We start from the raw sequence: 22,389 nt of genomic DNA on the forward strand, positions 1-22,389 counted from the left end.
ACCAATGACAGATTTCACCGATAAAAACACCAATCAATGACATATATGACTGATGAGACACCAACCAATCAATCTATACATCGGTAAAATCTTTCGAGACATTTACTTTTAAGTGACAAGATTCGTGTTATCCATATCCTGTTTAATGTAGTTCTTTCAGACGGCACGGTCATGGAGCAGATGAAGTAGAGTTCATCTGTTTCTCTTACCATAGCATTTTAAGAGACATTGCAGTCAGCACTTAGCCCAGCCGTCTTTACTTCCATCAACTCAGATTCCGTGTAACGACAGCCCACTGGATTCAACTTTTTAATCAGAAACTGTTTCATGATCTTTTATCATAATTTTTTTTTTTACAATCCCCAACTTTTGGAGCCTCTAGTTTCCCTGATTTGGCCTCCATTTGAAAGTTGGAAGCATATTGGCCTCCATTTGAAAGTTGGAAGCAGATTGCAAATTGTATGTCGGCGTTTGACCACGTCGTTTTTGCCAGTCCATAAGCGATGCAAATGAAAGAAAATATTGAAACGGTGGCCCGATGGTGGGTTCCCCTTTTCATCCCATCCTGGAAACACACGAAACACACCATAAAACACACAGAGTTATCAAGAGATCAAAGGGACTCGAAGCGTGGGGCTTCTAATGCTATTTGTATATAGTCCATCAGCACAGAGGAGCACTTGTGGCGCGCAAATATTTGCTGAGCAACTTTAAATACCCGCGCCGATCGATGGCGGAAGAAGCGAAAATTGAGCAGCACTGTGCCCAGCTTCAAAGAGCGGCGACTCAGCAGGACAAAAATACTTTTCTTATACAATTTAGGCTTAGATTTGAGATTTGGATTGGCTCGATCTTTGGGGTATTTTATTTTGGTGATGTGTAGCAATGTGTGTGTGAGTGTGTGTGTATAGGGAGGGGGTGTTTAGGGGTGCTGGACTATGTAGAATATGTTTTAGGAGAACATATTTTTAGGCTGATGATGTGTGGGTACCCTTCTGATGGACCTCTATTGGTGGCCAGTCATACATGTTGTTAGCTTAGGTCATTAATAATTGCTGTTACCTTAGGTCATCGATAATTGCTGTTATCGTAGGTCATAGATAATTGCTGTTACCTGAGCCATCAATAATTGCTGTTACCTGTGCCATCAATAATTGCTGTTACCTGTGCCATCAATAATTGTTGTTACATCAGCCATCAATAATTGCTATTACCTGTGCCATCAATAATTGCTGTTACCTGTGCCATCAATAATTGCTATTACCTGTGCCATCAATAATTGCTATTACCTGTGCCATCAATAATTGCTATTACCTGTGCCATCAATAATTGCTGTTACCTGTGCCATCAATAATTGCTATTACCTGTGCCATCAATAATTGCTATTACCTGTGCCATCAATAATTGCTATTACCTGTGCCATCAATAATTGCTATTACCTGTGCCATCAATAATTGCTGTTACCTGTGCCATCAATAATTGCTGTTACCTGTGCCATCAATAATTGTTGTTACATCAGCCATCAATAATTGCTATTACCTGTGCCATCAATAATTGCTGTTACCTGTGCCATCAATAATTGCTATTACCTGTGCCATCAATAATTGCTGTTACCTGTGCCATCAATAATTGCTGTTACCTGTGCCATCAATAATTGCTATTACCTTAGGTCATCAATAATTGCTATTACCTGTGCCATCAATAATTGCTATTACCTGTGCCATCAATAATTGCTGTTACCTGTGCCATCAATAATTGTTGTTACATCAGCCATCAATAATTGCTATTACCTGTGCCATCAATAATTGCTGTTACCTGTGCCATCAATAATTGCTGTTACCTGTGCCATCAATAATTGCTGTTACCTGTGCCATCAATAATTGCTGTTACCTGTGCCATCAATAATTGATGTTACCTGTGCCATCAATAATTGCTATTACCTGTGCCATCAATAATTGCTGTTACCTGTGCCATCAATAATTGCTATTACCTGTGCCATCAATAATTGCTGTTACCTGTGCCATCAATAATTGCTATTACCTGTGCCATCAATAATTGCTATTACCTGTGCCATCAATAATTGCTGTTACCTGTGCCATCAATAATTGCTATTACCTGTGCCATCAATAATTGCTATTACCTGTGCCATCAATAATTGCTGTTACCTGTGCCATCAATAATTGCTATTACCTGTGCCATCAATAATTGCTGTTACCTGTGCCATCAATAATTGCTGTTACCTGTGCCATCAATAATTGCTGTTACCTGTGCCATCAATAATTGCTGTTACCTGTGCCATCAATAATTGTTGTTACCTGTGCCATCAATAATTGCTGTTACCTGTGCCATCAATAATTGCTGTTACCTGTGCCATCAATAATTGCTGTTACCTGTGCCATCAATAATTGCTGTTACCTGTGCCATCAATAATTGCTGTTACCTGTGCCATCAATAATTGCTGTTACCTGTGCCATCAATAATTGCTGTTACCTGTGCCATCAATAATTGCTATTACCTGTGCCATCAATAATTGCTGTTACCTGTGCCATCAATAATTGTTGTTACATCAGCCATCAATAATTGCTATTACCTGTGCCATCAATAATTGCTGTTACCTGTGCCATCAATAATTGCTATTACCTGTGCCATCAATAATTGCTGTTACCTGTGCCATCAATAATTGCTGTTACCTGTGCCATCAATAATTGCTATTACCTGTGCCATCAATAATTGCTATTACCTGTGCCATCAATAATTGCTGTTACCTGTGCCATCAATAATTGCTATTACCTGTGCCATCAATAATTGCTGTTACCTGTGCCATCAATAATTGCTATTACCTGTGCCATCAATAATTGCTATTACCTGTGCCATCAATAATTGCTGTTACCTGTGCCATCAATAATTGCTATTACCTGTGCCATCAATAATTGCTATTACCTGTGCCATCAATAATTGCTGTTACCTGTGCCATCAATAATTGCTATTACCTGTGCCATCAATAATTGCTGTTACCTGTGCCATCAATAATTGCTGTTACCTGTGCCATCAATAATTGCTGTTACCTGTGCCATCAATAATTGCTGTTACCTGTGCCATCAATAATTGCTGTTACCTGTGCCATCAATAATTGATGTTACCTGTGCCATCAATAATTGCTATTACCTGTGCCATCAATAATTGCTATTACCTGTGCCATCAATAATTGCTGTTACCTGTGCCATCAATAATTGCTGTTACCTGTGCCATCAATAATTGCTGTTACCTGTGCCATCAATAATTGCTGTTACCTGTGCCATCAATAATTGCTGTTACCTGTGCCATCAATAATTGATGTTACCTGTGCCATCAATAATTGCTGTTACCTGAGATGGTAGATAAGAGACCAGTTTACTTTCAATTACAGCCAGCATCAGATTGTTAGGATTAAGGTGGTCTGTGTGGTCTACGTCACAGTGACGTAGTATACCTGGCCAGGTACAGCTCGCATCCTTTCATCTTCCAACACCAGGTTTGTTTAGACCTGTGTTTGGCTGCCTGCATCTTCGGCTCTCGCTAAGGACGATTGGCTGATCATTTTTCGGGGGTGGGAGGGCGGGGGTAGTTTATTCTTATTATTATTATCAAGACCCGCCGCAGTTATTTTATTACTCAGTATTTCAAACTATTAAATGAATTAACGTCTTGTATGAGTCATCATCTTTTCCCTTTAGCGTCAGAGAGTTCGTGTTTTATTGACGGCAAGCAGGGGGGTATTGTGTTCAGAACTGTGCCTAGCCGTCTTGCAATCCCTAACGTGAGTCAGGTACGTCCTACAGACTCCACTTCAGGTACGTCCTACAGACTCCACCTCAGGTACGTCCTACAGACTCCACCTCAGGTACGTCCTACAGACTCCACCTCAGGTACGTCCTACAGACTCCACCTCAGGTACGTCATACAGACTCGACCTCAGGTACGTCCTACAGACTCCACCTCAGGTACGTCCTACAGACTCCACCTCAGGTACGTCCTACAGACTCCACCCCAGGTACGTCCTACAGACTCCACCTCAGGTACGTCCTACAGACTCGACATCAGGTACGTCCTACAGACTCGACCCCACGTACGTCCTACAGACTCCACCTCAGGTACGTCCTACAGACTCGACATCAGGTACGTCCTACAGACTCGACCTCAGGTACGTCCTACAGACTCGACATCAGGTACGTCCTACAGACTCGACATCAGGTACGTCCTACAGACTCGACCCCACGTACGTCCTACAGACTCGACATCAGGTACGTCCTACAGACTCGACCCCACGTACGTCCTACAGACTCCACCTCAGGTACGTCCTACAGACTCGACATCAGGTACGTCCTACAGACTCGACCTCAGGTACGTCCTACAGACTCCACCTCAGGTACGTCCTACAGACTCCACCCCAGGTACGTCCTACAGACTCCACCTCAGGTACGTCCTACAGACTCGACATCAGGTACGTCCTACAGACTCGACCCCACGTACGTCCTACAGACTGCACCTCAGGTACGTCCTACAGACTCCACCTCAGGTACGTCCTACAGACTCCACCTCAGGTACGTCCTACAGACTCCACCCCAGGTACGTCCTACAGACTCCACCTCAGGTACGTCATACAGACTCGACATCAGGTACGTCATACAGACTCCACCCCAGGTACGTCCTACAGACTCGACCTCAGGTACGTCATACAGACTCGACATCAGGTACGTCATACAGACTCCACCCCAGGTACGTCCTACAGACTCGACCTCAGGTACGTCATACAGACTCGACATCAGGTACGTCATACAGACTCCACCTCAGGTACGTCCTACAGACTGCACCTCAGGTACGTCCTACAGACTCGACCCCAGGTACGTCCTACAGACTCGACCCCAGGTACGTCCTACAGACTCGACATCAGGTACGTCATACAGACTCGACCCCTCAGGTACGTCCTACGGACTTGACCTCAGGTACAAACTCGAGACTTTCGGGCACAAGCATTCGTCAGCTCACTCATCCGACCACGCCGTCCAAGTTGTTATTATCTAATGTTCACCTTTACTGGGCATATCAAGGTCTTCTCTTCACACACATATTCTAATATTTTATTTTAAACTTCAGAGTTTTAAAACTATTGAAAATAAATCTTTGTCTGAGCAATAAACACAAGTGATCCAGTGACGCTGGGTTTCAAGGCGCCATTTTAGCAAATGACGTCACTGTTTTGGTGGCAATTAGACCTCCATTTTGAAGAGAGTCTGCAGAGAAAATGTGGCAGACTGGGGTTTATATTTAGCTCAATCTGCTTAGCTCCGAATAAACAAACCCTACCCAGTGATGTCTGCACGAAAACAGGCACCACTCTTTAACGGCTTGCCTGAGAACTGCTGCACTACTCGAGGTAAACGCTAGGCCATACCCTCCCAGCTGCTCGCAACAGTTAATCCACAGCAGACTTGTTTGGGTTTTTAGATCTACCGCGACTACTAACAGATCTAGATCTAGATCTAGTTAGAATTCATGTGTTCGATACGTGGTCTTAAAACCGCCCACCCGTAATCCGAAACTAATATCGTCCATAACAGGCCATAAAGATACTCTAAACCTTTGAATCGAACACTAACATAATTATTTGTAATACTTGTATCGACATAGCCAGTCCCCCAATGATGTAGACTAGATCTAGAAATCTAGATCTACAATAGCTTGTGAACTTGACTTTTGTTAGCTCTCATTTTGTCCACTACTACTCCGTTAATCGTTAAGGTAAGGTTTACGAATGAAGCAATGTTATTTGAAATACCATTTTAAGTGTGAAAATTAAAACTAAACTTACCTAGCTTGGTTATGTCAATTATAAACTTTGTTTGATGTCACTCAGTCTAAGCATGCATGACATCGATAAAGTGACATTTCAACATTGCGTAACTCATTGCAAATAGTAGAGAAAAAACCGATCGTGGTAAAAAATGTGTTAATGAGTGTGAAAAAAATGAATAATTTTGGCTATTTTGTAAATACAATCTATGAACTTGATCCAATTTGTTGATTTCTAGTCCAACCCAAGGTGGGCATCAATGGCTTTGGTCGCATCGGTCGTCTGACTCTCCGGGCAGCCATCGAAATGGGCGTGCCAGTAGTGGCGGTCAATGACCCCTTCATAGAGCCGGCGTACATGGCGTACATGTTTGTGTACGACTCCACGCACGGCAGGTTCAACGGGACAGTCAGCAGGTAACTGAACCTTCATCTGGGGGGGGGGGGGGGGGATTTGTTTACAGGGGGGGGGGTTGTTTACAAGGGGATTGTGTACATTAACACAATGAATAATGGAATGCCGAGTACATGGGATGTTATCTACATATGATGTTGTGTACATGGGGTTTTGTGACATTAACACAATGCATTATGGATGTTGAGTGTATAGCCTACGTATAACGTATAAGCAGATCAGTATGGGAATTCGAATATCTCTATACGGTATACCGTGGAGTATTAGATACACAGTAGTCTACAGGCGTTTCTTTTTCTCCAGGGGGGGGGGGGAGCACTGTTTGTAAATATTTTCTATGCATTTTGTGTTGTCGGGGGGGGGGGGGGGCGGTGGACGAGTTTCGGGGGTTGGGAGCACTGCCCTCCCCAAGAGATGCCTGAAAGGAACTGTTGAGTACGAGTACCGAAGTAACTTAAACCAACACCAAACACTTTTGAAAGGTCATGACATACTGACATGAAATGAATCTCACTCAACTTCACTTGCCCCACGGACCGTCAGGTTCGAAAGGGAACTTAATTTTTATTCTGGTACGTTGTACCTCTGGTGACCGTACATATCTAGATGTACTAGCATGAAATTGATCCCACTTTATGTTGTAGTTCTGTACATATCTAGATGTACTAGCATGAAATTGATCCCACTTTATGTTGTAGTTCTGTACATATCTAGATGTACTAGCATGAAATTGATCCCACTTTATGTTGTAGTTCTGTACATATCTAGATGTACTAGCATGAAATTGATCCCACTTTATGTTGTAGTTCTGTACATATCTAGATGTACTAGCATGAAATTGATCCCACTTTATGTTGTAGTTCTGTACATATCTAGATGTACTAGCATGAAATTGATCCCACTTTATGTTGTAGTTCTGTACATATCTAGATGTACTAGCATGAAATTGATCCCACTTTATGTTGTAGTTCTGTACATATCTAGATGTACTAGCATGAAATTGATCCCACTTTATGTTGTAGTTCTGTACATATCTAGATGTACTAGCATGAAATTGATCCCACTTTATGTTGTAGTTCTGTACATATCTAGATGTACTAGCATGAAATTGATCCCACTTTATGTTGTAGTTCTGTACATATCTAGATGTACTAGCATGAAATTGATCCCACTTTATGTTGTAGTTCTGTACATATCTAGATGTACTAGCATGAAATTGATCCCACTCTATGTTGTAGTTCTGTACATATCTAGATGTACTAGCATGAAATTGATCCCACTCTATATTGTAGTTCTGTACATATCTAGATGTACTAGCATGAAATTGATCCCACTTTATGTTGTAGTTCTGTACATATCTAGATGTACTAGCATGAAATTGATCCCACTTTATGTTGTAGTTCTGTACATATCTAGATGTACTAGCATGAAATTGATCCCACTTTATGTTGTAGTTCTGTACATATCTAGATGTACTAGCATGAAATTGATCCCACTCTATGTTGTAGCTCTATTGACCGTACATATCTAGATGTACTAGCATGAAATTGATCCCACGTTATGTTGTAGTTCTGTACATATCTAGATGTACTAGCATGAAATTGATCCCACTCTATGTTGTAGTTCTGTACATATCTAGATGTACTAGCATGAAATTGATCCCACTCTATATTGTAGTTCTGTACATATCTAGATGTACTAGCATGAAATTGTTCCCACTTTATGTTGTAGTTCTGTACATATCTAGATGTACTAGCATGAAATTGATCCCACTCTATGTTGTAGTTCTGTACATATCTAGATGTACTAGCATGAAATTGATCCCACTCTATATTGTAGTTCTGTACATATCTAGATGTACTAGCATGAAATTGATCCCACTCTATGTTGTAGTTCTGTACATATCTAGATGTACTAGCATGAAATTGATCCCACTCTATGTTGTAGTTCTGTACATATCTAGATGTACTAGCATGAAATTGATCCCACTCTATGTTGTAGTTCTGTACATATCTAGATGTACTAGCATGAAATTGATCCCACTCTATGTTGTAGTTCTGTACATATCTAGATGTACTAGCATGAAATTGATCCCCCTCTATGTTGTAGTTCTGGTGACGAGCTAGTCATTAACGGCACGCCAATCAAAGTGTTTAATGAGCGGAGTCCAGAGAACATCCCCTGGTGGTCGGTGAGCGCTGAGTACATCGTGGAGTCCACGGGCGTCTTCACCACCCTGGACAAGGCCCAGGTCCACATCAAGGCCGGGGCCAAGAAGGTCATCATCTCGGCGCCCTCAGCCGACGCCCCCATGTTCGTGTGTGGGGTCAACCTGGATAAATACACCTCGGACATGGAGGTAGGTTTTCTTCTGGCTTTCATGCGGGTTGTGTGTGTTTGGGGGTGGTCGGTTGGTTTGAGATGTTATCAAATGAGAACAAATTGAAGGGGGTACTTTATCCCCACCTGGGTCGCCACAGGTCATAAGCAACGCCTCCTGCACGACCAACTGCCTGGCCCCGTTGGTCAAGGTCATCCACGACAACTTTGGCATCGTGGAGGGTTTGATGACCACTGTCCACGCCGTGACGGCCACTCAGATGACCGTGGACGGGCCGAGCTCCAAGGACTGGAGGGCTGGCCGGAGTGCTTTGGTCAACATCATCCCGGCAACAACAGGGGCGGCTAAAGCTGTCGGTAAGGTAAGGGCTCATAGGTCAACATCATACCAGGGGCGGCTAAAGCTGTCGGTAAGGTAAGGTCCCATTGGTCAACATCATACCAGGGGCGGCTAAAGCTGTCGGAAAGGTAAGGTCCCATTGGTCAACATCATACCAGGGGCGGCTAAAGCTGTCGGTAAGGTAAGGTCCCATTGGTCAACATCATACCTTGGACGGTTAAAGCTGTCGGTAAGGTAAGGTCCCATTGGTCAACATCATACCAGGGGCGGCTAAAGCTGTCAGTAAAGTAAGGTCCCATTGGTCAACATCATACCAGGGGCGGCTAAAGCTGTCGGTAAGGTAAGGTCCCATTTGTCAACATCATCCCGGCAACAACAGGGGCGGCTCAAGCTGTCAGTAAGGTAAGGTCCCATTGGTCAACATCATACCAGGGGCGGCTAAAGCTGTCGGTAAGGTAGGGTCCCATTGGTCAACATCATACCAGGGGCGGCTACAGCTGTCGGTAAGGTAAGGTCCCATTGGTCAACATCATACCAGGGGCGGCTACAGCTGTCGGTAAGGTAAGGTCCCATTGGTCAACATCATACCAGGGGCGGCTAAAGCTGTCAGTAAAGTAAGGTCCCATTGGTCAACATCATACCAGGGGCGGCTACAGCTGTCGGTAAGGTAAGGTCCCATTGGTCAACATCATACCAGGGGCGGCTAAAGTTGTCGGTAAGGTAGGGTCCCATTGGTCAACATCATACCAGGGGCGGCTAAAGCTGTCAGTAAGGTAAGGTCCCATTGGTCAACATCATACCAGGGGCGGTTAAAGTAAGGTCACGGCTGTTATTGGTGACGTGAAGGATGTAAATATATCATGACAGGTGCTAAATGTAAGATGTTACTAACAGATGCTAAATGACCATTTAAGCATATAACGTGACCATAAGCGTGACAATCTAGCTATACTAACATGCATGTAACCAGCGTGACAATCTAGGTATACCACAGCCATGAGTGTGACAATCTAGCTATAATAGCCATGAGTGTGACAATCTAGCTATACTAGCCATGAGTGTGACAATCTAGCTACACCACAGCCATGAGTGCGAAAATCTAGCTATAATAGCCATGAGTGTGACAATCTAGCTATACTAGCCATGAGTGTGACAATATAGCTATACTACAGCCATGAGTGTGACAATATAGCTATACTACAGCCATGAGTGTGACAATATAGCTATACTACAGCCATGAGTGTGACAATATAGCTATACTACAGCCATGAGTGTGACAATATAGCTAGACTTTCCTGCTGTAATCTACCAGGTGATCCCAGAAATGAACGGCAAGTTGACCGGCATGGCATTCCGTGTGCCGACACCAGACGTATCGGTGGTTGACCTGACGTGTAGACTGGCCAAACCCACACCATATAAGGACATAGTGGACGCCATCAAAGCTGCCTCATCCGGTGCCATGAAGGGCATTCTGGGATTTACGGATGAAATGTTGGTAGGTAGAGCTTCAGTTAAACATGGTGTAGCTGTGGGTTCAAACCTACAACCTGTTGTTGGTTAATATTGTACTGCAGGTCCCCATGACCTAAGCGTGTACTGCAGGTCTCCCATGACCTAACCTTGTACTGCAGGTCCCCCATGACCTAACCTTGTACTGCAGGTCCCCCATGACCTAACCTTGTACTGCAGGTCCCCCATGACCTAACCTTGTACTGCAGGTCCCCCATGACCTAACCTTGTACTGCAGGTCCCCCATGACCTAACCTTGTACTGCAGGTCCCCCATGACCTAACCTTGTACTGCAGGTCCCCCATGACCTAACCTTGTACTGCAGGTCCCCCATGACCTAACCTTGTACTGCAGGTCCCCCATGACCTAACCTTGTACTGCAGGTCCCCCATGACCTAACCTTGTACTACAGGTCCCCCATGACCTAACCTTGTACTGCAGGTCCCCCATGACCTAACCTTGTACTGCAGGTCTCCTCCGACTTCCGTGGCAACAGTTGCAGCAGCATCTTTGACGCGCAGGCCGGCATCGCCCTGAACGACACGTTCGTCAAGCTGGTGGCGTGGTACGACAACGAGTACGGCTACAGCTGCCGCGTCATCTCCCTCATCAACTTCATCTACTGCAAGGACCACGGCATTGACCTCAGCATGCAGCAGAAAGGCAGGTGCGAGTCCAAAGCTGGGCTTTCGGCCTCTAAGACCAAAGGTCAAGGTCACACCAAGGACAAGAACGGCTGCTGTGGTTGTTTTGGTTAGTTGACTGATGACGCCATCACACAACTCACAGTCGACGACACACACGACACCGCGGTGAATAAATGTGTGGGATGTGTGGGGGTGGGGTGGGGGATGTGGTCGGATCATCTTTACATCTGTGTGAGAGTGTCGGTGGTCAAACTAAAAGACAAATTGACATTTGATTTGTCATGTGTGGATTTCACCATCACGTGGGCTCGGAAATTCGTCCGGAAAAAGTATCATTGTTTTCGAATTGTGTACACAACTATACAGAATACATATATATATATACTAAGCGATTGTTGCTGTTTTTTTTTTTAATTTATTTACAAACATAATAACAAGAATAAAAAGTTCAACGAATGCTGTAGAAATATTTTAAAAAATTAATCTCAGTCCAGATGGCAAGACGAACCGAAGCTGAACTAAACACCATGGGTACACTTGGCCGCTCCACAGGTTAATGAAGCTCTAATTGGCACAGGCAATCAGCCGCTGTGACGTCACACAGCCAGCTTAGTGAAATGGGCCCCATCTAATCTCACCCCCCCCCCCGGCCCAAGACTGTCGTAATTCTCTAAAGTCTAACAGTTGCCCCCCCCCCCTGCCCCCGCCCCCCTCTAACAGTTCTGAGACAAAAGGCTGGCACTGCCTGAATCACGACCTCTGTGGGGTGCCGATAGCCGCGGTATTGAACACAATATCTTGTGGCCGCTCTTTGTCTGGTCCTCTTGGTGTCGTCATGTCCTCTTTTGTCCTGTTGATGTCGTCATGTCCTCTTTGTTGGTGTCGTGATGTCCTCTTTGTTGGTGTCGTGATGTCCTCTTTTGTCCTCTTGGTGTCGTGATGTCCTCTTTGGTCCTGTTGGTGTCGTGATGTCCTCTTTGTTTGGTCCTCTTGGTGTCGTGATGTCCTCTTTGGTCCTGTTGGTGTCGTGATGTCCTCTTTGGTCCTGTTGGTGTCGTGATGTCCTCTTTGGTCCTGTTGGTGTCGTGATGTCCTCTTTGTTTGGTCCTGTTGGTGTCGTGATGTCCTCTTTGTCTGGTCCTGTTGGTGTCGTGATGTCCTCTTTGTCTGGTCCTGTTGGTGTCGTGATGTCCTCTTTGTCTGGTCCTGTTGGTGTCGCGATGTCCTCTTTGTCTGGTCCTGTTGGTGTCGTGATGTCCTCTTTGTCTGGTCCTCTTGGTGTCGTCATGTCCTCTTTTGTCCTGTTGATGTCGTCATGTCCTCTTTGTTGGTGTCGTGATGTCCTCTTTGTTGGTGTCGTGATGTCCTCTTTGGTCCTCTTGGTGTCGTGATGTCCTCTTTGGTCCTGTTGGTGTCGTGATGTCCTCTTTGTTTGGTCCTGTTGGTGTCGTGATGTCCTCTTTGTTTGGTCCTGTTGGTGTCGTGATGTCCTCTTTGTTTGGTCCTGTTGGTGTCGTGATGTCCTCTTTGGTCCTGTTGGTGTCGTGATGTCCTCTTTGGTCCTGTTGGTGTCGTGATGTCCTCTTTGGTCCTGTTGGTGTCGTGATGTCCTCTTTGTTTGGTCCTGTTGGTGTCGTGATGTCCTCTTTGTCTGGTCCTGTTGGTGTCGTGATGTCCTCTTTGTTTGGTCCTGTTGGTGTCGTGATGTCCTCTTTGTTTGGTCCTGTTGGTGTCGTGATGTCCTCTTTGTTTGGTCCTGTTGGTGTCGTGATGTCCTCTTTGGTCCTGTTGGTGTCGTGATGTCCTCTTTGGTCCTGTTGGTGTCGCGATGTCCTCTTTGTTTGGTCCTGTTGGTGTCGCGATGTCCTCCTTGTCTGGTCCTGTTGGTGTCGTGATGTCCTCTTTGGTCCTGTTGGTGTCGCGATGTCCTCTTTGTTTGGTCCTGTTGGTGTCGTGATGTCCTCTTTGGTCCTGTTGGTGTCGCGATGTCCTCTTTGTTTGGTCCTGTTGGTGTCGTGATGTCCTCTTTGGTCCTGTTGGTGTCGCGATGTCCTCTTTAGTCCTGTTGGTGTCGCGATGTCCTCTTTGGTCCTGTTGGTGTCGTGATGAGTCCTTTACCACGGTTTTTGTTCGACCAATGGAGGGGATGAAAACCTACTATGTGACGTGTCAAACAAGATTAGAGTAACGACAAAGTCTATGTTTACGTCACATACAGTCTATGTTTAACGTCACATAAAGTCTGTTAACCTTGAGTACAAAGACTTTTTTTTACTTTGACCATGACACTGACGTTAAAGAGTAAAAAAAACACGATGAGAAAATTATTTTTTAGCTGACTATCGGCGCGGTGGACAGCTGGATGACCGGTGGACAGCTGGATGACCGATGGACAGCTGGATGACCGGTGGACAGCTGGATGACCGGTGGACAGCTGGATGACCGATGGACAGCTGGATGACCGGTGGACAGCTGGATGACCGATGGACAGCTGGATGACCGATGGACAGCTGGATGACAGATGGACAGCTAGATGACAGATGGACAGCTGGATGACCGATGGACAGCTGGATGACCGATGGACAGCTGGATGACCGGTGGACAGCTGGATGACCGATGGACAGCTGGATGACCGGTGGACAGCTAGATGACCGATGGACAGCTGGATGACCGGTGGACAGCTAGATGACCGATGGACAGCTGGATGACCGATGGACAGCTGGATCTTTTTCTTCTTCTTCGTTCTTAATTATTAGTGTTGAAGGGGATCGAGATTTATCTGCCAGTGGGTTCGAACTCGAGACTTTGTTCGAATTTATCAACCATGAGCTTTTTGCCGACTCGACCACGCCTCCAACACAATAAGCGTTACGTGTCAACTGGTTATGCGCCATTGAGGCCATTGACTCCGATTTCAGCCTGCTTTTTAACACGTTTTTCTTAACTCAGCTTCGCGTTTGTTTGTTTGTTTGGATGTTTGTTGTTAAAATTGACATCGAAAATTAGCCCACTTCTGATTGCTCTAGAGATCTGAAATTTGGCATGTAGGCTACTTTCGCCTAACAATTTCAGATGCAATCATAAAAACTAGCAATTAGAGACCGTAATTAGCTTAATTTAATTACGCCCCAAGGACCATAAAATTGAGGACATGATTTCTAAAGATACCGACAAGACTGGAGGCCTATCGACACAGTTACTTCGGCCCCAATCGATGTGAGCGCGCTGGCCGTGATCGTATAGTGGTTAGTACTTCGCGTTGTGGCCGCGACAACCCAGGTTCGAATCCTGGTCGCTCAAGATTTTTAGTCCGTGTATGTATAAACACTTAGTCAAGTCATACTTAATCAAGTCATTAGATAAAGTAGAAAATAAACTATATAAAAAACTTTTTTAAAAACCACGTTTTTCATGTGTAGCAACGGACTAAAAAGGAGAAAATAAAATACTTAAAAAAAACTTTTAAAAAAACCACGTTTTTCTTGTGGACTAAAAAGTAGAAAATAAATTTTTCTTTTGTGCTTCCTCGAGCTGTGCAGATTCTTGTGATGACTGACAAAAAACGTGGGTCGGGCAGATGGGTCGGGAAATTTGATGGTGAACGTACCCACGTTTTTTAGTCCACAAGAAAAACGTGGTTTTTTAAAAAGTTTTTTTTAAGTATTTTATCTTTTTGGATTTGCTTCCATAGCCTTTGTCCAACCAAGAACAATCTACAAGGCAGCAGTTGTTTGATTTTGGAGTTGTCTCTCCTAGAAGAGTGGCTGTCCCCAGCTAACGAGCCTCATCTGCCCGAGGGTTCGAACTTGAGACTTTTCGGTTTAGCAACCATGAGCTTTACCGACTCGACCACGCCGACCCCGACAGATCGACAGCTAGATGACTGGTGGACAGCTGGATGACCAATTGTCTACTGGAGCAACTACTACATCCGTGGCATGTGGTTGGTAGAAAATCTCAGACCTTAATGTTTGTGGTTTCTGAAATGGGTCTTTTTAAAATGTACACAGCAAGAATACCACATTTAAAATGTACACAGCAAGAATACCACATTTAAAATGTACACAGCAAGAATACCACATTTAAAATGTACACAGCAAGAATACCACATTTAAAATGTACACAGCAAGAATACCACATTTAAAATGTACACAGCAAGAATACCACATTTAAAATGTACACAGCAAGAATACCACATTTAAAATGTACACAGCAAGAATACCACATTTAAAATGTACACAGCAAGAATACCACATTTAAAATGTACACAGCAAGAATACCACATTTAAAATGAAAGCTACAAAGCTGAAATATCAAAACTGAAAATTTGTATGTTCAAACTTTAAAAAATTCTTTTTTGATTTTTTAAATCTTTGAATTGAAGTTTTTAAAATACCAGCTAAGAGAAATATTTTCTCAGAGAAGAAATTTTTTTATCAGCCGTGCTTGGAAATAGCAAACTAATCATAACACGGTATCGAGTGGAACTTTCTCAGAAGATAGTTTTTTCTTTAAACGTTTGTCTTCTTACAAACTTGAGCGCTATAGCAGATAAGCCATTCTATTGATGGCGTCAAGAAACAAACTTCAGCGCTAATGCAGATAAGCCATTCTACTGAAAGCCAGTTTCTGTCTACAAGTTTCTGAAGTTATTTTGTGCACGTTTCTTTAGGAAGGTCTTCACATGGCGTCTGTTAGTACGGCAACACCACGAGGGACGGCAACACCATTCATTAGACGTCAACTGCACACCCTCATCAACTTCTCTATAAGCATCCACACAAAAACACAACTAACCACTCACCCACATCCACACACCCCAACACAACTAACCACCCCACCCACCCACATCCACACACCAACACAACTAACCACCCACCTCTATCCCCACACTAACACAACTAACCACCCCACCCACATCCCCATTCAGCGGTCAAATCGAATACAACCACAAACAACGATCATTCAACTTCTGTAAGGTTAGTAAACGATTGCAAAAAAAAAACCCCAAAAAAAAAAAAACCCGAAAAAGCTCTAGATTTCAGACGAATGCCTTTGGTCGAAACTTCAGTGCGTAAGAATCTCTTGTTTTGTGGTGTGGTACGGAAATGGAGGGTAGTGTGGAGGTGGGGGATTCACTACATTTTTATGGTGATTTATAATGTAGTATAATGTAGTAAATTATTAAAAGGTGTATAGGCAAACGGCGAGTTTTAAAATGTTTGCCAGTCGTCTGCCAAACTCCCTGGGGTCGGGCTGTGAGTTGGTGCAGCAGATGGGGGGTGGGGGGGGGGGGGGGGGTGGGGGGGGGGGTGGGGGGGGGGGGTGGACGATGTTTTCTCAGACCAGCCCCCAGCGGGCCGTGTTTGTTGGAAATGGAAGAAATTGTCTAAGTTCAGCTCACCGCTAGCTCTTTTAAGCTCCTCCAAGCAATATAAACATGACACTTCAATTTCAAACTCCCAGAGCAGGTCCCCACAATCTCAGGTGTGAGATCTGGCCCAGGTACACGGTGCCACGGACGGGAGATAAGCCGCTATGTGAGGCTCAACCACGGCCGTACAGTACTCACACACAGGCTGAGATCTGTGAGGGTGCTGGGTACTGGTGGGGGACAACTCAACTAATACACAAATATACAACGGAGAAAATACTCCACATATTCAGCTCAAACTAATACACAAATATACAACAGGGAGAAAATACTTCACATATTCAGCTCAAACTAATACACAAATATACAACAGGGAGAAAATACTTCACATATTCAGCTCAAACTAATACACAAATATACAACAGGGAGAAAATACTACACATATTCAGCTCAAACTAATACACAAATATACAACAGGGAGAAAATACTACACATATTCAGCTCAAACTAATACACACACAAACATTCATGAAAACCGTTTTAATAACAATCTTTTTCTTTAATAATGCACAAAAAAGTAGAAAATAAATTATACACAACTATTTAAATAACTATAAAGAAAAGCGTGGGTCACTTTAGTATCTATTGGATACCTTTACTAATATTTAGGAAGAGACCCCCGCTTTTCTTAATAGTTATTTAAATAGTAGTGTATAATTTTCTACTTTTTGAGCATTATTACATAAAAGTTAGTTATTAAAACGTTTTTTATGAATTTTTTTTCAGTACTTTAAATGTTTAAAACTTACAATAGAGTTCCATGACTAAAAACCATTTCACACCTAATAAACATGATGATGCGTGTATAATAGTGCGGAATAGTTGGATGAGACGGCCTACTAATTTGGGCACAATTTTAATTAATAAACAATTAATTAGGCAACCAATTAAGTCAAGTCTAATGTCATATTGCATTGTCTACATGTATTGACCCACGTACCAACTACGAACCGTATCTGTCAGTTAGAAGTGCCCATAATTTCGTTCGGGCATTTCGATCTAGACTGACGACAGACTGACGACTGACGATAGACAGAGACAGTGAGTTAAATAAAAGCTTGTAATATACAACAGGGAGAAAAAAACTTCACATATTCAATAAAAAAGTAAAGGAGATTTGAACCCAAATAAAATATAGATACATGAAGATAGTGCCAGAATAATCGTAATGCTGGTATTAAGACAAGTTGTAGTGCTGAGATTAAGACAGGTGGTAGTGCTGAGATTAAGACAGGTGGTAGTGCTGAGATTAAGACAGGTGGTAGTACTGAGATTAAGACAGGTTGTAGTGCTGAGATTAAGACAAGTTGTAGTGCTGAGATTAAGACAGGTGGTAGTGCTGAGATTAAGACAGGTGGTAGTGCTGAGATTAAGACAGGTTGTAGTGCTGAGATTAAGACAGGTGGTAGTGTTGAGATTAAGACAGGTGGTAGTGCCGGAAATAAGACAGGTGGTAGTGCTGAGATTAAGACAAGTTGTAGTGCTGAGATTAAGACAGGTGGTAGTGCTGAGATTAAGACAGGTGGTAGTACTGAGATTAAGACAAGTTGTAGTGCTGAGATTAAGACAGGTGGTAGTGCTGAGATTAAGACAGGTTGTAGTGCTGAGATTAAGAAAGGTTGTAGTGCTGAGATTAAGACAAGTTGTAGTGCTGAGATTAAGACAGGTGGTAGTGCTGAGATTAAGACAGGTGGTAGTGCTGAGATTAAGACAGGTTGTAGTGCTGAGATTAAGACAAGTTGTAGTGCTGAGATTAAGACAGGTGGTAGTGCTGAGATTAAGACAGGTGGTAGTGCTGAGATTAAGACAGGTTGTAGTGCTGAGATTAAGACAGGTGGTAGTGTTGAGATTAAGACAGGTGGTAGTGCCGGAAATAAGACAGGTGGTAGTGCTGAGATTAAGACAGGTTGTAGTGCTGAGATTAAGACAGGTGGTAGTGTTGAGATTAAGACAGGTGGTAGTGCCGGAAATAAGACAGGTGGTAGTGCTGAGATTAAGACAGGTGGTAGTACTGAGATTAAGACAGGTGGTAGTGCTGAGATTAAGACAGGTTGTAGTGCTGAGATTAAGACAGGTGGTAGTGCTGAGATTAAGACAGGTGGTAGTGCTGAGATTAAGACAGGTTGTAGTGCTGAGATTAAGACAGGTGGTAGTGTTGAGATTAAGACAGGTGGTAGTGCCGGAAATAAGACAGGTGGTAGTGCTGAGATTAAGACAGGTGGTAGTGCTGAGATTAAGACAGGTTGTAGTGCTGAGATTAAGACAGGTGGTAGTGTTGAGATTAAGACAGGTGGTAGTGCCGGAAATAAGACAGGTGGTAGTGCTGAGATTAAGACAGGTTGTAGTGCTGAGATTAAGACAGGTGGTAGTGTTGAGATTAAGACAGGTGGTAGTGCCGGAAATAAGACAGGTGGTAGTGCTGAGATTAAGACAGGTGGTAGTACTGAGATTAAGACAGGTGGTAGTGCTGAGATTAAGACAGGTTGTAGTGCTGAGATTAAGACAGGTGGTAGTGCTGAGATTAAGACAGGTGGTAGTGCTGAGATTAAGACAGGTTGTAGTGCTGAGATTAAGACAGGTGGTAGTGTTGAGATTAAGACAGGTGGTAGTGCCGGAAATAAGACAGGTGGTAGTGCTGAGATTAAGACAGGTGGTAGTGCTGAGATTAAGACAGGTGGTAGTACTGAGATTAAGACAGGTGGTAGTGCTGAGATTAAGACAGGTGGTAGTGTTGAGATTAAGACAGGTGGTAGTGCCGGAAATAAGACAGGTGGTAGTGCTGAGATTAAGACAGGTGGTAGTGCTGAGATTAAGACAGGTGGTAGTGCTGAGATTAAGACAGGTGGTAGTGCTGAGATTAAGACAGGTGGTAGTGCTGAGATTAAGACAGGTGGTAGTGCCGAGATTAAGACAGGTGGTAGTGCTGAGATTAAGACAGGTGGTAGTGCTGAGATTAAGACAGTCTAACCTGATATGACTCAGAGCAATCTGCACTGTGAAAGGAAATGTTTCATTCTGTGCAGCACATACGTAAGAAATATGTCTACATGAGGAACATAAATACCACATGTATATGTTGCAACGAAAAAAGCCCTTTGATAACACCCAACAGACGCACATTTGGGAGCCTCATGTAGTGTAGGTTCAACATCCGGTCTCCTTTACTTTCGATATCAAAATTTAAAATCACACGTCTCAGAGAAAGGCTAAAAAATGGAACTTTCAAGCATAAATCTGCTCCTCTAATTGAACCAATATCAGCTTGAGCAAGAGTTTTTGATCTGTAGACTTGAAATCTCACTGGCCCAATAAATAAACATCATTAATTTAGGCTAAGTGTTTACGTTTTGACCCCCTTCAACCCCCCCCCCCCCTCCCCCTGAATCACACGAGCACACGCCTTTCATGCTTTCTGTAAACATTGGGGAGGAAATAAAACGCCAGTGGGTATATTATAGGCTCGATGAAAACGTGAGTAGGTAGGTGGCGGGGGGGGGGGGGGGGGGAAAGGGGGGAGTAGGTAGGTGGCGGACAGCTGGCGGTACCTCAAGTAACTTTATGCTGGGGGGGGGGGGGGCAAGTTTGAGGAGGCAACTCAATAAATTTTGTCTTGGGGGGGGGGGGGGGCAATTTGGAGGGGGCAACTCAATAAATTTTGTGTTGGGGGGGGGCAATTTGGAGGGGGCAATAAATTTTGTGTTGGGGGGGGGGGGCAATTTGGAGGGGGCAACTCAATAAATTTTGTGTTGGGGGGGGGGGCAATTTGGAGGGGGCAACTCAATAAATTTTGTGTTGGGGGGGGGGGGGGCAATTTGGAGGGGGCAACTCAATAAATTTTGTGTTGGGGGGGGGGGGCAATTTGGAGGGGGCAACTCAATAAATTTTGTGTTGGGGGGGGGGGGGGCAATTTGGAGGGGGCAACTCAATAAATTTTGTGTTGAGGGGGGGCAATTTGGAGGGGGCAACTCAATAAATTTTGTGTTGGGGGGGGGGGGGGCAATTTGGAGGGGGCAACTCAATAAATTTTGTGTTGGGGGGGGGGGGCAATTTGGAGGGGGCAACTCAATAAATTTTGTGTTGGGGGGGGGGGGGGCAATTTGGAGGGGGCAACTCAATAAATTTTGTGTTGGGGGGGGGGCAATTTGGAGGGGGCAACTCAATAAATTTTGTGTTGGGGGGGGGGGGCAATTTGGAGGGGGCAACTCAATAAATTTTGTGTTGGGGGGGGGGGCAATTTTGAGGGGGCAACTCAATAAATTTTGTGTTGGGGGGGGGGCAATTTGGAGGGGGCAACTCAATAAATTTTGTGTTGGGGGGGGGGGGCAATTTGGAGGGGGCAACTCAATAAATTTTGTGTTGGGGGGGGGGGGGCAATTTGGAGGGGGCAACTCAATAAATTTTGTGTTGGGGGGGGGGGGGGCAATTTGGAGGGGGCAACTCAATAAATTTTGTGTTGGGGGGGGGCAATTTGGAGGGGGCAACTCAAGTTGTGGGAGGGGGAATGCATCTATAATGGTGGTAGGGCACCAGTTAGAAGGGCATATCTATGCTAGTGGTGGGGCACCAGTTAGAAGGGCATATCTATGCTGGTTGTGGGGCACCAGTTAGAAGGGCATATCTATGCTGGTAGTAGGGCACCAGTTAGAAGGGCATATCTATGAAAGTGGTGGGGCACCAGTTAGAAGGGCATATCTATGAAAGTGGTGGGGCACCAGTTAGAAGGGCATATCTATGCTGGTAGTAGGGCACCAGTTAGAAGGGCATATCTATGAAAGTGGTGGGGCACCAGTTAGAAGGGCATATCTATGAAAGTGGTGGGGCACCAGTTAGAAGGGCATATCTATGAGAGTGGTGGGGCAGCATTAAGAAGGGCATAAATATGCTGGTGGTGGGGTACCAGTTAGAAAGGCATATCTATGCTGGTGGTAGGGCACCAGTTAGAAGGGCATATCTATGCTGGTAGTAGGGCACCAGTTAGAAGGGCATATCTATGCTGGTAGTAGGGCACCAGTTAGAAGGGCATATCTATGAGAGTGAAAGTTTCCTAGCATTGGGAAAAGTGGGCGTAGGTAACCGCGTTAATAAATAATAAAGTTTGTTGAGAAGGGGACTGAAAGGTAGCAAATGTCAGTTACCCTGGGGGGGGGATGCATGTTGGCTAGTGATTGAGAACCAAACATCTTTGACGTCTGCACCAAAACAGTCAGATTCTGCAGCAGTCGTACAGCAGACGATACACTATGATTTATCGTCTCAGGGCTGCCGGGAAGGTCGTGGAATGTTCCAGAAGCACGCTCTGTGTCTGATAATGTAAGGCGAACAAAAACCACGGTTGTAAATTTTCTTGACCAAGTTTTTGGTCTGCCAACAACGTATGTGTCATGTGACATCCATACATACATGTGTGATATACATGTGTGATATGACATTTTCACATACACGTGTAAGCAGACTAACATGTGATATCAAAGTGTGATACGTTCACCAGCATCCAAGGAGTGTTGACTGTTAGAGAATTCACGTGCACCGTTTGACCGCCCGCTCCTCACCTAGAGATCACGTGAAGAGTGACCGCACGCTGCTAGCAATTTGTTTTTGCCTCTGATAGCCCAAAAATTGGTGAAGAATTCTTTGGTACATTTTGATAAAATACCGTGGGAAGCAGAGAGGCTGCACATACCTGCGGAGATGAATGGACTGATCCATTGAATAAACAGCAATCATCTTTGGTTGGAGATCGAAAGGGTTACAGATCGAAAGGATCGACATATAATAAATTCTACAGGTCATATTTCAGCCGATGACGCGAAGCGATGTGTTACCTGATGCTAGCAAACCCAGGAATCAAACACGCGCCTGGTGCTATGCAAAT

The 22,389-nt window shown here is 44.3% G+C and overlaps 2 protein-coding genes across 2 annotated transcripts; one reads left to right on the forward strand and one right to left on the reverse strand.

The window, feature by feature from the left end:
- The first annotated feature begins 5,246 nt into the window (after positions 1-5,246).
- On the forward strand, positions 5,247-11,446 carry LOC131944476 (glyceraldehyde-3-phosphate dehydrogenase). Its single transcript, XM_059305118.1, has 6 exons — positions 5,247-5,413; positions 6,069-6,246; positions 8,354-8,603; positions 8,725-8,946; positions 10,237-10,422; positions 10,907-11,446. The coding sequence occupies exons 1-6, from the start codon at positions 5,350-5,352 to the stop codon at positions 11,192-11,194; spliced, it is 1,188 nt and encodes a 395-aa protein (XP_059161101.1). The 5' UTR covers positions 5,247-5,349; the 3' UTR covers positions 11,195-11,446.
- Positions 11,447-12,396: 950 nt separating this feature from the next.
- LOC131944496 (myb-like protein V) lies at positions 12,397-22,241 on the reverse strand. Its single transcript, XM_059305164.1, has 3 exons — positions 22,198-22,241; positions 13,451-13,726; positions 12,397-13,174 (listed from the first exon to the last, which is right to left on the reverse strand). The coding sequence occupies exons 1-3, from the start codon at positions 22,239-22,241 to the stop codon at positions 12,397-12,399; spliced, it is 1,098 nt and encodes a 365-aa protein (XP_059161147.1).
- Between the last annotated feature and the right edge of the window lie 148 nt (positions 22,242-22,389).

Source organism: Physella acuta, unplaced genomic scaffold, assembly GCF_028476545.2.
Source record: "Physella acuta isolate Inbredline_101_S28 unplaced genomic scaffold, ASM2847654v3 ptg000494l, whole genome shotgun sequence".
Taxonomy (NCBI): domain Eukaryota; kingdom Metazoa; phylum Mollusca; class Gastropoda; family Physidae; genus Physella; species Physella acuta.

Excerpts from the sequence above, each read along its gene's own strand:
- LOC131944476 (XM_059305118.1), top strand. The coding sequence starts at position 5,350 with ATGTCTGCACGAAAACAGGCACCACTCTTTAACGGCTTGCCTGAGAAC. Across the intron at positions 5,414-6,068 it reads GAACTGCTGCACTACTCGAG|TCCAACCCAAGGTGGGCATC; the intron begins GTAAACGCTAGG and ends GTTGATTTCTAG. Across the intron at positions 6,247-8,353 it reads TTCAACGGGACAGTCAGCAG|TTCTGGTGACGAGCTAGTCA; the intron begins GTAACTGAACCT and ends TCTATGTTGTAG.
- LOC131944496 (XM_059305164.1), bottom strand. The coding sequence starts at position 22,241 with ATGATTGCTGTTTATTCAATGGATCAGTCCATTCATCTCCGCAG. Across the intron at positions 13,727-22,197 it reads CAGTCCATTCATCTCCGCAG|CTGTCCACCGGTCATCCAGC; the intron begins GTATGTGCAGCC and ends TCGGTCATCTAG. Across the intron at positions 13,175-13,450 it reads GGTCATCCAGCTGTCCACCG|GACCAAAGAGGACATCGCGA; the intron begins GTCATCCAGCTG and ends CGACACCAACAG.